We start from the raw sequence: 18,158 nt of genomic DNA, 5'->3' as shown, positions 1-18,158 counted from the left end.
AAACCAAAACTTTCAAAAGTTATTTTTCCCACCGTCCCAACTCCCACGCAGTTAGAGTGTCACGTGTGTTGCAAACTGGCAGCGTGGGCTGTGGCGATGCAATAGCTTTATTTATTTTCCATAATTTAGTTTTTGAAAATACGAAAATTAAGATCGATTCTAATCCATAAAATCAAAATCAAATATTGGAGGGTTTACTACTGAATTAATAATCAAAAGATAAAAATTGAAATATTCATTTTAATACTTCGAACTTTTGATATGAAAAAATTTGATTCTACTTTCTCGTGAAACGTACTTGAAATATTTTTAAATATACTTTTCAAAATAATGAAAACTAAAGAAGTATTTGAAATGATACTTATCTAAATCTTTAAATATTTCTACTGAAATTTTTCAGGAAAGGGAAAAAAAGAATTGAAAATAATTGAAACTCTCATATATTAAAGAAATTTGAAAGATCGTCAAAAAATCAAAGGGCCAAAACTGAATAAAATGAACGATTGTGAATGATTTTGTCACCATCCATACTCAAAAATATCAAAAATAAAATGATATTTACAGAAATTTCAGAGGGAAAAAATTGAAAGTATAGTATAGCTGCTGCCATCTATGTAAAAAGATAGATTTTTTTGTGCATCACAGTGTATTTGGTCAAGAATGTATTAAGTTATGCTTGATTGGTATAAACAAATCGCCTAGGCTTAACTCAATAACGCGTCAATTTTTAAATTATCCCGTTAAACGCTATAATTTAAAACTTTAATTATGATTCTGAGTGATAAATTTGTATATATTATAGTTATCACTTTGAAGCAAAATAGCAGTTAAAAAAACACTTAGCCAATTTAATACTGTAATATATACAAATATTTCACCCAGAATCTCAATTATTGAAACTAAAAATATTTAGCATAGCTATTATATTATATTATATTATTACCCTAGTCAGACTTAGGGAAGGTTGTTTTAAGTTATGATTCAAATGAATTTGGAAAAAATTTGCTATAGCTTTTAAGTATATTTTACACGATGATGGATACCAAAATTTTAAACTTAAATTTAGTAAAAGCTGGATAAATTAAATTTTTTCACTCGTTAACATATTCAGTGGGTGAACAGAAGACTTCGCTCTGAAAACACTGAAGCTTCCATCAGTCCAGTAACTTTACCATATGAAAATTTTTCATCAGGTTTATTTTAAACCATGAAGTATCTGTCTCTATAGTATATTACTTACTATTTACTAGTTTAAACTAACCATGGTTAAATTTTGCATTTATGATTTCATCAGGTCAATTGAACCAAAAACATTTTCTACGTTATTAGTACTTTGCACAGCTATTCTGACTTGAACCTGGTTTTTTAATGCTTGTTGGATTGAATGGATAAATTACTTCAGCTTTTATATAAATTATATAGGTAGGATAGAAAAAAATCTTATTCAAAAGCTGAAGAATATTTTTTTATTTAACACCATCACTTAAAAACAACCTTGCCCAAGTCTGATAAGCTGCGTTGGGTAATTTTTCGATTCAATAATTGTAATTCTGGGAAAAAAATTGCATGCAATTAAGTTATCATATTGAAAGAAGCTTGAGTGTTTTCATAGTGAAATGTAAGGGAAGTTGGCTTTAAATATAGTGGAAAATTACCTATGTTATTCTATGTTCACCCATTGAGTATGGTTGCAGATGAAACAAAATTAATTAGCCAAACTAATACTGTAATATATGCAAAGTTTTCACTCATGAATCCAAAAAATATTTAGCTATTTTATTATTACCCTACAGAGCTAGTCAGACTTAGGGAAGCTTGTTTTAAGATAAGTTAAAAATGAATTTGGAAAAAAAAATTGCTTGAGCTTTTAAATTTACGATACAGATTGGATCACATTTAATGTGATGATTCTGAGTGAAAAATTTACATAATTCAAAGTTATTGGATTGCAGGAAACTAGTGTTTTCAGGGTGAAATTTAAGGGAAGTTGCCGTTAAATATAGTTGAAAATTATCTTTTTAAGTCTGTGTTCACCCAATTAATATGTAAGGAAGTGAAAAAATGTCATATAGCAAGCTTTTATTAAATTTTATTTTGAAATTTTGGTATCCACCCTTTATCATATATTTAAAAGCTCAAGCATTTTTTTCCAAATTCATTTTAACCAAATCTTAAAACTAGCTTCCCTACACATAACTGAACCAAGAAATATGTATCTACGTTATTTGTACTCTACACAACTAATCTGACTTGCACAAGGTTTTTAAAGTGATGGTTAAATTATAATAAAAAAATAAATTATTTCAGGTTTTATATAAATGATATAGGGTGGATCCAAAAAAAATCTTATTTAAAAGCTGAAGTTATTTTTTTTAAATTGAACACCATCACTTAAAAAACAACCATGCCCAAGTCTGAATACCTGTGTTGGGTAATTCAAAGGTGGTTACATATTTTTTTCGATTCAATAATTGTAATTCTGGGGAAAAAATTGCTTGTAATTAAGTTATCGCATTGAAAGAAGCTTCAGGGTTTTCATAGTGAAATGTAAGGAAAGTTGGCTTTACATATAGTGCAAAATTACCTTTGTTATTCTATGTTCACCCATTGAGAATGGTAGCAGGTGAAAAGAAAATTAGCCAGCCTAATTCTGTAATATATGCTAAATTTTCAATAAGAATCACAATTATTAAACCTAAAAAATATTTCGCTATTTTATTATTACCTTACAAAGCTAGTCAGACTTAGGGAAGCTTGTTTTAAGATATGGTTAAAATTAATTTGAAAAAGAAAATGCTCGAGCTTTTAAATGATACAGGGTGGATACCAAAATTTAAGAAAAGCTTGCTAAATGAAAGTTTTTCACTTCCTAACATATTCAATGGGTGACCACAGACTGAAAAAGATAATTTTCAACTATATTGAAAGGCAACTTCCCTTAATTATCACCCTGAAAACACTGAAGTTTCCTTCAATCCAATAACTTTAACATATGCAAATTTTTCATTCGAATCATCACATTAACTGAACCAAGAAATAATTATCTCTGTTAATAGTACTCTACACAGCTATTCAGACTTGCACAGTTTTTAAAGTGATGGTTAAATTAGAATAAAAAAATGATATGTAAATGATATAGGGTGGATACAAAATAATATCTTATTTAAAAGCTGAAGTAATTTTTTTTAAATTGAACACCATCACTTAAAAACAACCTTGCCAAAGTCTGAATACATGTGTTGGGTAATATTAAGGTGGTTACGTATTTTTTTTCTCTTCAATAATTGTGATTCTGGAAAATAAAACTGCATGTAATAAAGTTATGGCAGTTAAGGAAGTTTCAATGTTTTTACAGTGAAATGTAAGGGAAGTTGCCTTTAAATATATTTAAAAATTATCTTTGTTAGTCTATGTGTGACCATTGGGTATGGTAGCAGATGAAAAATTTTATTTAACCAACTTAATACTAGTAGAAATTATGTTTAATTCAGAGAAAACGGCATGGTATTAGAAGATAAAACTTATTTTATACAAGACGTTTCGAGCCGAGGCTCTTCTTCAGTCGTTCGTTAGTTTTAATTTGATTTAAAATTTTACCACGCGCCATATTCAAGTTCTAATATCACGCGAGCAGAAGGTCAGCGTGTTAAAAAATAAACAAAAGTTTTACTGATTTTAACAATTTACGTGTGTAATAGAATCAATGTAACCGATAAATCCAAAGTATATGTAAGTCAGTGTGAATTATTAAAATATAAATATAAAATAAAATAAAATTTTAAATCACAATATTACCCCAATTAGTTACTTCTTGACATCCTTTATCTAAATTTAAATTACCTAGTTTACGAATATACAATCCTTCATAGAATTTTCTTTTGTACCAATTGGTTTCCCGTTTTAAAATTTTGTAATCATCCCATTTAATAGAGTGGTTTAACGTAGACCAAATATGTTTTGAAATTCCGTTATTCATATCGCCCTTAGCCACGCAGGATTTATGTTCACGTATCCTGTCTAAAATGGAACGTTTTGTTTCACCAATATACGTTTTTCCACATGAGCAAGGGATTTCATAAATAACGCCTCGAATGGCGGAATCTTCTATTTTAGGTTTTAAATGAGAAATTTGATTTTTTAGTATATTAGTGGTTTTTGATACTAAGTTTATTTTATAATTTTTCAAAATACGTTTAAGTTTCTCTGTGGTTTTAGGTATATAGGGTAAAACTAAAACCTCCTCTTTAGGTTTACTTTTCATATCAGAAGGCATGCTGATTAAGTTTCTGTCAAATATGGTTTCTATAAGTGTTTTTGGATAATCTGATTCAATTAACTGATTTTTAATTTTTAATTTATCCGCAATTGGGTTATCAGATATGGATTCAATATGGTGTTTTAAACCTTTTACGACTGATGTTTTTACATGGTTGGGGTGGTTTGAATTAAAGTTTAAAAAGGTTTTTGAATGAGTAGGCTTTTGGAATAATGAAAAGGTTAGTTTACCATTAACATTTTTAATAAATAGGTCTAAAAAAGGAATTTCGTGGTTAACTTCTAGTTCAAGAGTGAAGTGAATAGAGTTATGTAAATTATTTAAATCATTGTGAAAAGTCGTTAATGAATCCAAGTCTCCCTTCCATACAAAAAATATATCATCCATAAAACGAAGCCAGCAAGCCAAATGATTTTTGTCCATGTCCGACCCAAAAATGGTATCCTCTAGATTTTCCACGAAGAGATTTGCTATAACCGGTGATAATGGATTCCCCATTGCTAGGCCGTCTTTTTGTTTATAAATTTGGGAATTAAAGTCAAAATAAGTACTATTTAAACATAATTCCGAAAGCTTAAGAATTGTATTGATTTTAAGAGGAGATCTTTGTAATAAATTAGGGTCATTTCTCAATTTAGATTCCAATAATTTAAGGGCTTCATTTATAGGGATACTACCATACATATCGGTTATATCAAAACTCCCTAAGACGTCATTCTGGGATAAGACAGGGCAATGGGATTTTAGTTTTTTAATACAATCTTCAGAGTTTTTTAAACAAGAAATATTGTTTCCAATTAAAGGGGAAATTATATTACATAAAATTTTTCCCGTGTTGTACGTTGGGTTTCCATATGAAGCTACTATAGTTCGTAGTGGGTTATTCGGCTTATGAATTTTGGGTTTTCCATAAATATGAGGGGTCTGAACATTGTCATTATAGAATCTAAATCTCTCCTTTTCCGTAATTTCTTTTGATTTCACCGCTTGATTTATAATAATCCTAAGTTTCCTATCAATGTCCTGAGTACAGTCATTTTTTAGCTTTAAGTAATTGTTCTTATCTAAAGACTCAGCCATCTTGTGAACATAATCAAGTCTATCCATAACAACTACTTTTTTACCCTTATCCGCTTCTAAAACAATAATGTCCTTATTTTCTTTAAAGAATTTGAGAGCTGTTCTTTCAATTTTGGTTAGATTTGATGGAGTTAAGTTTTTCACTTGTTTCTCGTGTTTGAACGAATTTTTGATTAGACTCCTTATTTCCTGTTTATAAACAGGAAATAAGGAGTCTAATCAAAAATTCGTTCAAACACGAGAAACAAGTGAAAAACTTAACTCCATCAAATCTAACCAAAATTGAAAGAACAGCTCTCAAATTCTTTAAAGAAAATAAGGACATTATTGTTTTAGAAGCGGATAAGGGTAAAAAAGTAGTTGTTATGGATAGACTTGATTATGTTCACAAGATGGCTGAGTCTTTAGATAAGAACAATTACTTAAAGCTAAAAAATGACTGTACTCAGGACATTGATAGGAAACTTAGGATTATTATAAATCAAGCGGTGAAATCAAAAGAAATTACGGAAAAGGAGAGATTTAGATTCTATAATGACAATGTTCAGACCCCTCATATTTATGGAAAACCCAAAATTCATAAGCCGAATAACCCACTACGAACTATAGTAGCTTCATATGGAAACCCAACGTACAACACGGGAAAAATTTTATGTAATATAATTTCCCCTTTAATTGGAAACAATATTTCTTGTTTAAAAAACTCTGAAGATTGTATTAAAAAACTAAAATCCCATTGCCCTGTCTTATCCCAGAATGACGTCTTAGGGAGTTTTGATATAACCGATATGTATGGTAGTATCCCTATAAATGAAGCCCTTAAATTATTGGAATCTAAATTGAGAAATGACCCTAATTTATTACAAAGATCTCCTCTTAAAATCAATACAATTCTTAAGCTTTCGGAATTATGTTTAAATAGTACTTATTTTGACTTTAATTCCCAAATTTATAAACAAAAAGACGGCCTAGCAATGGGGAATCCATTATCACCGGTTATAGCAAATCTCTTCGTGGAAAATCTAGAGGATACCATTTTTGGGTCGGACATGGACAAAAATCATTTGGCTTGCTGGCTTCGTTTTATGGATGATATATTTTTTGTATGGAAGGGAGACTTGGATTCATTAACGACTTTTCACAATGATTTAAATAATTTACATAACTCTATTCACTTCACTCTTGAACTAGAAGTTAACCACGAAATTCCTTTTTTAGACCTATTTATTAAAAATGTTAATGGTAAACTAACCTTTTCATTATTCCAAAAGCCTACTCATTCAAAAACCTTTTTAAACTTTAATTCAAACCACCCCAACCATGTAAAAACATCAGTCGTAAAAGGTTTAAAACACCATATTGAATCCATATCTGATAACCCAATTGCGGATAAATTAAAAATTAAAAATCAGTTAATTGAATCAGATTATCCAAAAACACTTATAGAAACCATATTTGACAGAAACTTAATCAGCATGCCTTCTGATATGAAAAGTAAACCTAAAGAGGAGGTTTTAGTTTTACCCTATATACCTAAAACCACAGAGAAACTTAAACGTATTTTGAAAAATTATAAAATAAACTTAGTATCAAAAACCACTAATATACTAAAAAATCAAATTTCTCATTTAAAACCTAAAATAGAAGATTCCGCCATTCGAGGCGTTATTTATGAAATCCCTTGCTCATGTGGAAAAACGTATATTGGTGAAACAAAACGTTCCATTTTAGACAGGATACGTGAACATAAATCCTGCGTGGCTAAGGGCGATATGAATAACGGAATTTCAAAACATATTTGGTCTACGTTAAACCACTCTATTAAATGGGATGATTACAAAATTTTAAAACGGGAAACCAATTGGTACAAAAGAAAATTCTATGAAGGATTGTATATTCGTAAACTAGGTAATTTAAATTTAGATAAAGGATGTCAAGAAGTAACTAATTGGGGTAATATTGTGATTTAAAATTTTATTTTATTTTATATTTATATTTTAATAATTCACACTGACTTACATATACTTTGGATTTATCGGTTACATTGATTCTATTACACACGTAAATTGTTAAAATCAGTAAAACTTTTGTTTATTTTTTAACACGCTGACCTTCTGCTCGCGTGATATTAGAACTTGAATATGGCGCGTGGTAAAATTTTAAATCAAATTAAAACTAACGAACGACTGAAGAAGAGCCTCGGCTCGAAACGTCTTGTATAAAATAAGTTTTATCTTCTAATACCATGCCGTTTTCTCTGAATTAAACATAATTTCTACTAATATTCACCATGGTAAATAATAAGTTTAATATATACGATTATATACATGATCAGAGACATGTATCATCATTTTATCGGACTCGTCATGTTGGCAATACTTTGGCAAGAGTATCGAATCAACTAACCTTCTTGAGTAAATGTAAGTCATGGAATTTGATACCTAATGGATTACGAATTAGATCATCCTATACACCCACGTCGGGTGGGAATGTAAGAATTCAACGCGACACTTATACTCTGGAGAGTAGCATCCTTCATGATAGTATTCTAGCCCTAAGACGAAAGAAAGCGGACCTTCAAAAAGAATTTAAATTTCTCTCTAACCGCCTCTCCAACACCCTTGATACTCAGATTTTATCAATTTTACTTGACGTTATCTCACGTTCTAACTCTAAAGAGTTCCAAGAAGCTAAATCTAAACATATCCGAAAATTCAACGAACTGTGCCTCAGACACGCTACAAGTAATCCGAAATCGAGACATCACATTGATCATCCATCTAACCCTTCTATAATCACCAACCTTTCTAATCGACAATTGACAACCGGCGAAACTTCGCTACTAGAAAAGGGTCTTAACTTCAAACCAACACAAACCAATCCCAATATCAATGATATCTATGCTACAACTGAAAATTTCTTACGCACTTCAAAACAATCCGATCATGATAAACAGGAAATAAGGAGTCTAATCAAAAATTCGTTCAAACACGAGAAACAAGTGAAAAACTTAACTCCATCAAATCTAACCAAAATTGAAAGAACAGCTCTCAAATTCTTTAAAGAAAATAAGGACATTATTGTTTTAGAAGCGGATAAGGGTAAAAAAGTAGTTGTTATGGATAGACTTGATTATGTTCACAAGATGGCTGAGTCTTTAGATAAGAACAATTACTTAAAGCTAAAAAATGACTGTACTCAGGACATTGATAGGAAACTTAGGATTATTATAAATCAAGCGGTGAAATCAAAAGAAATTACGGAAAAGGAGAGATTTAGATTCTATAATGACAATGTTCAGACCCCTCATATTTATGGAAAACCCAAAATTCATAAGCCGAATAACCCACTACGAACTATAGTAGCTTCATATGGAAACCCAACGTACAACACGGGAAAAATTTTATGTAATATAATTTCCCCTTTAATTGGAAACAATATTTCTTGTTTAAAAAACTCTGAAGATTGTATTAAAAAACTAAAATCCCATTGCCCTGTCTTATCCCAGAATGACGTCTTAGGGAGTTTTGATATAACCGATATGTATGGTAGTATCCCTATAAATGAAGCCCTTAAATTATTGGAATCTAAATTGAGAAATGACCCTAATTTATTACAAAGATCTCCTCTTAAAATCAATACAATTCTTAAGCTTTCGGAATTATGTTTAAATAGTACTTATTTTGACTTTAATTCCCAAATTTATAAACAAAAAGACGGCCTAGCAATGGGGAATCCATTATCACCGGTTATAGCAAATCTCTTCGTGGAAAATCTAGAGGATACCATTTTTGGGTCGGACATGGACAAAAATCATTTGGCTTGCTGGCTTCGTTTTATGGATGATATATTTTTTGTATGGAAGGGAGACTTGGATTCATTAACGACTTTTCACAATGATTTAAATAATTTACATAACTCTATTCACTTCACTCTTGAACTAGAAGTTAACCACGAAATTCCTTTTTTAGACCTATTTATTAAAAATGTTAATGGTAAACTAACCTTTTCATTATTCCAAAAGCCTACTCATTCAAAAACCTTTTTAAACTTTAATTCAAACCACCCCAACCATGTAAAAACATCAGTCGTAAAAGGTTTAAAACACCATATTGAATCCATATCTGATAACCCAATTGCGGATAAATTAAAAATTAAAAATCAGTTAATTGAATCAGATTATCCAAAAACACTTATAGAAACCATATTTGACAGAAACTTAATCAGCATGCCTTCTGATATGAAAAGTAAACCTAAAGAGGAGGTTTTAGTTTTACCCTATATACCTAAAACCACAGAGAAACTTAAACGTATTTTGAAAAATTATAAAATAAACTTAGTATCAAAAACCACTAATATACTAAAAAATCAAATTTCTCATTTAAAACCTAAAATAGAAGATTCCGCCATTCGAGGCGTTATTTATGAAATCCCTTGCTCATGTGGAAAAACGTATATTGGTGAAACAAAACGTTCCATTTTAGACAGGATACGTGAACATAAATCCTGCGTGGCTAAGGGCGATATGAATAACGGAATTTCAAAACATATTTGGTCTACGTTAAACCACTCTATTAAATGGGATGATTACAAAATTTTAAAACGGGAAACCAATTGGTACAAAAGAAAATTCTATGAAGGATTGTATATTCGTAAACTAGGTAATTTAAATTTAGATAAAGGATGTCAAGAAGTAACTAATTGGGGTAATATTGTGATTTAAAATTTTATTTTATTTTATATTTATATTTTAATAATTCACACTGACTTACATATACTTTGGATTTATCGGTTACATTGATTCTATTACACACGTAAATTGTTAAAATCAGTAAAACTTTTGTTTATTTTTTAACACGCTGACCTTCTGCTCGCGTGATATTAGAACTTGAATATGGCGCGTGGTAAAATTTTAAATCAAATTAAAACTAACGAACGACTGAAGAAGAGCCTCGGCTCGAAACGTCTTGTATAAAATAAGTTTTATCTTCTAATACCATGCCGTTTTCTCTGAATTAAACATAATTTCTACTAATATTCACCATGGTAAATAATAAGTTTAATATATACAACTTAATACTGTTATCTAAGATTTTTTTTAACCCAGAACCACAATTATTGGACCAAAAGATATTTAACCACTTTTTTATTTTAAAAAGTTGGCGAAGTGAAAATTTTACACCTGCTACCGTATTCAATGGGTGAACACAAACTAATGATGTTTCTTTTCAGCTGCATTTAAAGGAAACTATTTTATTTCACTACGATAACTTTAATATATTCAATTTGTTTTGCCCTAAATCACAATTAATGAATCCAAAAATATTTAACCACCCTTTTATTACTTTACATAGTTATTCAGACTTTGGCAAAGTTGTTTTAAAGTGATGGTATCAAATTGAAAAAGAAAAAGCTCTAGCGTGTATACCACCAAAATTTCACTTATTTTAAAATTTAAGTTATTGTTTTAACACCTCTAAAAAACTACCTTGCCCAAGTCTTGAAGTAGGGGATTACATTTTCTTTATTCAATAAATGTGATTCTGGGTGAAATGTAAGAGAAGTTGTATTTAAATATCTTCAAAAATTATCTATCTTAGTCTGTGGTCACCCATTGAGTAAGCTAGGTGAAAAAAAAACATTTAGCTGCCTTTTTAAAATTGAGTTTGAAATTTGGTCATCTATTTAAACTTTTTTACTAAAAATAATTGTAATTGTATTTTAATCACTACCGCTGAAAGAACCTGCCTAAAATCTTAATGACTATGCTTAATGTGCATAGAAGACATTGAACACTGATGAAGAGTTTAATTCAAATTGAAAAATATTTTGGCTGAATTTATTAAAATCAAGATTGAGAAATGGAAACAGCTGGATTCCAGGATTTGACTTAAGTTTCATTTCGAGTATCTCCATCAATGGCAATCAAACAAGAAAGCTGAAGCTGATAATTTCAAAAAACATCAATTGTTAAATTAATTAAAGGTCTTTTTTTTGCCTGTTACCCTTTAAATTTACTTACCTGCCGCACAAATACTCTGGTGGTAGGCCAACGTTTTCTGCAGTTGGCCTACCACCAGTATATTTGTGTGGCAGGAAAGTAAATTTAAAGGGTGACAGGAAGAAGAAAACCTAACCCTTAGAGTATTAAATAGCAGAAAATTCGCGTTTATAATTTAATTTCACCGAAATACAAAAGTTAACGAACGTTGACAGATTTTATTTTATTAATTGATTTGAAAATTTGAACTTTAAATTTTTTAAATTGTATAAGTATTTTTAGTAAAAACAATCTTGGTGAGGTTTATGCACTTTTTGATGTTTTAAAAATTTTGTTCACATAACCTGATTTGATTCAATTGCTGTATCATGTTTTTCAAATAAAAAAGTTCGTCAATAATTTAGTTTTATCTATTTAAATTTAAAATTGCCATTCATGTACAATTATCATGTAGTAATTAATATTTTGAATTAATTTTGGGTAGGCCTATAGCCCCAGCATAATTTTTGCGACAACAGGATAATAAAGTTCTATTGTTAAATTACCGTAAACGTAATGGGAAATTTCATGTTGGAACAACAGCAATATAAAATTTACTGTTAATGGTACTTTATATTTCTCGTGTCTAGAACAGGTTTTTACTTGCTACGGTTACAGGAAAAAATACCTGTAAATTTACAGGAATTTTCCTGGTAATTTTCTGCCAGGTAAATTCCTGTAAATTTTAACAGCAATTTTAACAGTGTACATAAAACCAACTTAACGTCAACTAAAATGTGTATACCAACTAAATACCAACTAAAATCCAACTAATTTTTTGGTAAGGGTTATTATTATCATTTACAATCTAATTGTTTTATTGTTTTGGGTTTTTTACTCAGAAAATATTAACTCCGATTTGTATAAATTTATGTAATAAAGTTGCGTAATATTAGTTTTTTTTTAACTATGGCCAAAATCATTTTTCTATTTGAAGAAGAATTTCATTACGTTAAAAACCACTTAATATTAAATTTAAAATAAATTTTTGTTATCCTTGAAACATGTCGTACCATATGCTGCCATTCCAAAAACATAGGTGTGCCCTAGTAATATCCAGGCCATACTGATAGACCGAATTCCGTGAAGCCAATTCAACTGGCCAGATTTTTTCGACGTATCAAGTATCGCTTTCGCATTTTCCAGTGCCGAGAAACACATCAAAAAACCTTCAAACGTTGAAATAAAATAAATAGTATATAAATATACAATGCCACGCGCATTACAATCAAAGTGGCTCAGGTCGCCAGAAGAACGGCTCTTTTCTTCTGAATAAGGGCGCGTAACAATTTAAGGCTCTGGTCATACGAGTCAATCGGTTAGTGGACAAAGGTGCAGGAAGGAAATTATATGAAGTCGTAAATGAACGGCCAACACCTTTCCTTCACATGGTTTGCCGTAATATAAAAGCTAATTTCTAGTCAAGTCTTCTTTGGGGTACCGGGAAAAGTGGCTACTATAATTAAAGGGATTATATTTTATTCTGATAACTGAACGTAGGATTAGTTCGGCAAGTGACATATTTGCAGACTCAGACGAAACCGTACTCTATTATCAGAAAAAAACACGAATTTTCTATACACACCCATGAACTATTTTATATACACCCATGAACTTTTTTATATAAACCCATGAATTATTTAATATACACCCATGAATTATTTTTATACACCCATGAATAATTTTTTGTACACCGATGATTTATTTTACATATACCTATTATAGTTTTTATACCCACCCATGAATATAGATTTGGCATCAGCCCGTCGCTGGGGAATGACTTAAGCCTAGTTCCCACTTGACGGAATATTACGACGAATTAATTTTTTTTGCGTAGCCAAAAAAAATTCGATTTTTTTAATCACTAGGCGGCAGGTTCTCAAAAGACACGAACAGCGCTATTTCAATAACCTTGTTCAAGTAATGAGTTATTTAAAATAAACAAGGTTTGACAGATTAGGAAATTAAAACTTTATTTCCTTAGTTCGAATGAGTCCAGAACAAAACGATGTATTACTAAATCTGGTGAGTAAATAGGATTGAGATGAGCCGTCAGAGCTGATTGGAATAAATGGTATTTCACTGAGACACAAAGTTTCAATTGACTTAAAGGGAGTAGAACCCTCCTTGTTTGGTAGGGTGCGCCATAGCTTCTCTCTTTTCTCGCTCATGGCGCTAGTCTAGTACGATAGTAGAAACACCCAATTCTTCTATTAGAGGAAGCGTGCCCGCCCCGAAGAGGTTTTCTCACTTGAAACCTTTATTGTCTCATATTTAGGGTTTATTTTGTAAATACACCCTCAATCAACATATAAACAACAATATCCGAGCTATAAATTAATTATTTGCATTATAGTTTGGATATTTATTCAAATATAATTTCTTAATGATGAGGTACGTGGTTTTAGATTTACGAAAGGCGTTCTAGTAGATATGAGAAATTAAAGCACTACCAAAGCGGGGATACTTTTAGTGGGATAATTCCTCAAAAACCACTGTAATTCACACTACGTATAATACGTGGTTAGAAAAATAAGGTGAGGGAATTTTGTATTGCCCCAAATTCCTGAAAAGATTATACTACCTTTAAGAAGCTAAAATGAAAGTGTTTTGTGAATCAGTTAAGTACCACTTAATCGCGATTAATGCCACAATTTTGATTTTCTGCGAGCAAAAACTTTAACATTCACCCTTTCAAATGTAAAAATCGTCATGTATCTGAGTCGAAAAACTGGGATCCATTTAAAAATTAATAGAATTTAGTAACGGATAGTTAAAACAATACCTACCACAATTTGTTCTGTTTTCCTCCTCTGAAATCGATGTTGAGTTACCTTTCAGTTTGATTTCGCTACTTTCCCCATTTACGAAACTGTCTTCAATAGCATTAACGTGTTCGACTTGCTTCAATTTTAGTGTAATCGAATATTTATTCCAAATATCATAAGATGTGCCAACTACTGTGAGTCCAAAAATGATCACTAACAAAGTACTTAAAAATATAGAAGAATTGTTAACCTAAAAATCGTTTCTTAAGTATCGTGTCAATTTGATAGAAGATATAAGCAAATACAATTTCATAAGAAGATAGTAGGAGCTGTTATTTCATAGGCTTATTTTGTGGCAGAACCATGTCATTAAGGTGTAATTAAAAAATAAAAGGCTCTGATAATAATATATTTCCGATTTCCAACAGCGGCACATTTTCCTTTAAGATGAAGCTATGTAGCTTTTGAATTAACTTTATGTTTTAAGTATTTTCGGATTAGATTTTATAACAGTTGTAAGGTTTCAATTATAATAGTTAAACAGGTAAGAGAAGTACTTGAACTTACATGCAGACAATAGAACCAGCACTAAGAGGCACGCTTTCTGGTAAACATGTAAATGATATCTTTGGCAGTTTGATTTTTCCAATAATTGAAGTTTTGTCTAAAAAAAATATAAATCATTTTTAATTCTTCTGAAAAAGTGTGCATTTGTTTCTGCTTAATTTTGAAATTTGAATATGAACCACTTCAATTGGGATTCATATATTTTAAAAATGAGCGTTTTTGGTTAAATTTAATGTATTCTTTTTGTTTGTGAAATTTAGATAACACTCTCTTTATCCTTTGAATTTGTTTTACCAAATAATCTAATTATTTTAAGGTCAGGAAGCCCTAACTGGTGATGAATCGCATATTTTAATCTCAAAAGCTCAGTTTCCAAGCCCAAGCGGATCGTCTTTTTAAGCAGATCCAAAGTCTCCACACTTCGAGTTTAAGGTGGTTCTCGCCTTTATGGTTTAATGTAACATCGTGAGTACCGAATGCGTTCTATTTTCACATATCACTAAACGCGATGCATTTGGCTCAGAAGATTAAGTTCGTAATTTGTGAGATCTGTATTAAATAAAATTTATATCTTCTCCAACAATTGTACAAAGTGGTGCACCCAGAAGTGATATTTTAAAGGCTAGGATAACAATGTAATTAAAAAAGGTTAAATAAATTTCGTTCTTTTATAGGACTCGGGTACTTCCAAACGAAGTCGTAAAGGCCTAGTCAACCACACCGGCTTTACCCCTAAAGATGTGTTACTATGCTATACAAATAAACTAAAAGCCTATAAAGTTACTCAAAATCTTACTTATTAAACTTAAAAGTGTACTGAAATCTTCATTTAGTTCGGATGATCCACAACTCCTAGGCACGCAGACTGCAGACGTTACTGAAGTCTCGCTCTAAAAATAAAATTTTGATAAATAAATTTAGAGATTTGGTTACTGGCGTCGCTTGTATTGTCATTGAGGAAAGGCAATTTATTTCACACTGGGGTGTACTTCTTGCTATCTTTTTCAACGTTCGTGTTACTTTTTTTACTGATTTAGTGTTGATTTTTTAGCGATCAAGAAATCAATTTATCAATTTAAAGAGGAATTCATAACTATTGTTATGATTAAAGTGACACTATAATTACCACATCTTAAAGCTAAGAAGTCTGATATTTTACATTAAATTTATTTTATTAATTAAAGTAGCAGTGTTGATATTTTCCAATTAAATAATTTTATTTTATATTATCAGCCTTTTTGACGTTGACTTATTTTAAATCTTTGAGGAATTAGCCCCACAAAAATTGTCAAGTGACTTTACTGAATTAATAACTTGTTAAAAGGCATAATAAGTCGCTAGATGACTTGGGCCTAAGGTGGTGATTATTAATAGACCGATACATCTTTAAAATCCACTTTATTACAAATACTGTGTAAACGATTTATTAAACTGTAATTGTTGATTTATAAAGAGGGTTTACCACGTTTTTATTATTGCAATCAAATTGGATATGTTTCAAATAAAGAGATTTGTATCTAATTTACTAAATATTTATCCACTTCTCTTAACTGATCAAAAAACTAATTCCATTTATTGAGAGCTGTAGAAAACATATTAATATTTAAAAATAATAATAGTAATCAGCTAGGCTAATACCCAAGGCACCACCTTAGGCCTAAGTCATCAAGCGACTTTTGAAGCCATTAATTCAGGTGGCCGGGTTAAATGGCGTAGGAGGGTGGTGGCAAGCCCTGCATGTCACACGATCGAGCCAACAGCTCCCTACACTAACTATTACCGTTAACATCAACAAGTTTTTATGGAAGGGGAAACCGAAGAGCTCGGGGGAAAACCCCTTAAACCAGTGGGGAGAGAACTTGCAAACTCAACGCAGAAGGAGTTGTTTCGAGTTTTCACCCAGAGCCTTACTAAGAAATCCATCGGTAGATATGTCTAATTGAAATAAACTCTTGTAAAAGCCTTTGGGTCATTGGTCCTTACCGGCGACCCTAGAAGGGGAGTATAGGTCGGGGCTTTTTTGGGCGGAAAAGGAGAATAGAGGTTACTGATGGGGAAATTATACTTGAACACGCCAAGGAATGGTCGCATAAATGGTGTATCTACTTTCAGAAAAGAGAAATGCTTGTGTTTAATCTCCTTTCATTACGTTTCTACAAAACTTAAAAAGTATCTGCTTTCTAAAAATAGACTATAGCATTACAGTTTCGGTTGCGAAACTCATGAGACAGTATCGGCCTTGTAGTCCATTTGAGAAAAGCATTGTCTTGGGTGAAACGAAACTCTGGCATTCGTCGAAATCGCCTGGCCATATGAGGTTCCCTTTCTTTATTCCACTCGGTATCTTTCCGAAAGAGTCAATCACTTTAAAAAAGAACCAAATATATATATTTTTACTGTAGCATGTTCCATATTTCTTGCGAAAATAGTGCATGGAAAATCTTAAATATTGTATCCAAATTTGTTTTCCAAATGAGTTATATTTTATGTGTCTTGATTACATTTATATCTAAATTTGAAAGTATGATCAATTCATTTTCGCAATGGATTTCATGTGCATTTCGCCAGATACGAAAATAACGTACATAATAAACCTTTAAAACAACTACTCACAAAAAAAGTAAAAATTAATGATAGTTCTTAATAATAACGCCTGAAATTTGTAATATATAAACCCAATTATTTGTAAAATAATTTTATCTATTTAATATTAATGGGTAACAAGATAAGCTTTGTAATTACTGGCAGGACTGAGCTCAAAGGAAGCCCAAATTTTTGTCGATCGTTTGGAATCGCTATTTTTCCATTATCTGAGTTACTTTCCTCTATCTTTGCCGAGGAACTAAGCCCTTCTTTTAAAACTCTACACCAATTAGGAGCGTATGAAACTGAGATCAGCCTTTTTTTATGCTAGATCTATAATCAGTTACGTAGTTATTTTTTCTGCAGGCTTTTCATTACTACGAGTGAGCAACCCCTCAATAAAGTTAATTATATTATCCTATGTTTACGAGGTAATAAACAAACAACAAGGAAAAAAGTTCTTACGCTCAAATGCCCAATTCTGTGTGATTGAAAATGTTAAACGCAAAAGGTCAGCGTTGCACTTATTGAGAAGATTCTTTTGATTAGCCTTCTTAGTCGGATCTCGACTTCCAATCTTTGCGAATAAAGGCACATTCCATCTTATTTCCGGAATTTTTAATATCAATTCCTTCAGAGCTTTTTCTTTAGCGTGCAAAACTTGAGAGAGAGTAGTTGACAAGTCTTCGAATGTTTCGTTCGCCCAAATATTTTGATCTCTGACGGAGTTGTCCGATTTAAATTCTATCTCGCTCGAGGAAGTGATTTTGACAAGCAGTAGTGAAACGAAAAATATGAAACTGACCAACTTTAAATATTGTTTGGCTGGGTAACGGGAAGACAT

The 18,158-nt window shown here is 31.0% G+C and overlaps 1 protein-coding gene across 1 annotated transcript in view; it reads right to left on the bottom strand.

Annotated features, from left to right (window-relative positions):
- The window catches only part of LOC149939197 (nose resistant to fluoxetine protein 6-like), a 30,143-nt gene extending 11,985 nt beyond the window's left edge, over positions 1 to 18,158 (bottom strand). The window contains exons 1-6 of the mRNA XM_090179042.1: positions 17,780 to 18,158; positions 16,935 to 17,095; positions 15,528 to 15,621; positions 14,732 to 14,828; positions 14,186 to 14,388; positions 12,410 to 12,565 (exon numbers count right to left, since the gene is read on the bottom strand). Of these exons, the coding sequence (XP_090035168.1) occupies positions 12,410 to 12,565; positions 14,186 to 14,388; positions 14,732 to 14,828; positions 15,528 to 15,621; positions 16,935 to 17,095; positions 17,780 to 18,158 (1,090 nt within the window). The remainder of the gene's footprint in view (positions 1 to 12,409; positions 12,566 to 14,185; positions 14,389 to 14,731; positions 14,829 to 15,527; positions 15,622 to 16,934; positions 17,096 to 17,779) is intronic.

Source organism: Leiobunum rupestre, chromosome 6 (genome assembly GCF_980474605.1).
Source record: "Leiobunum rupestre chromosome 6, qqLeiRupe1.1.hap1, whole genome shotgun sequence".
Lineage (NCBI taxonomy): Eukaryota > Metazoa > Arthropoda > Arachnida > Opiliones > Sclerosomatidae > Leiobunum > Leiobunum rupestre.
Note: the sequence above shows the minus strand (reverse complement) of the source record. Positions and strands in the feature narration are given on the sequence as shown.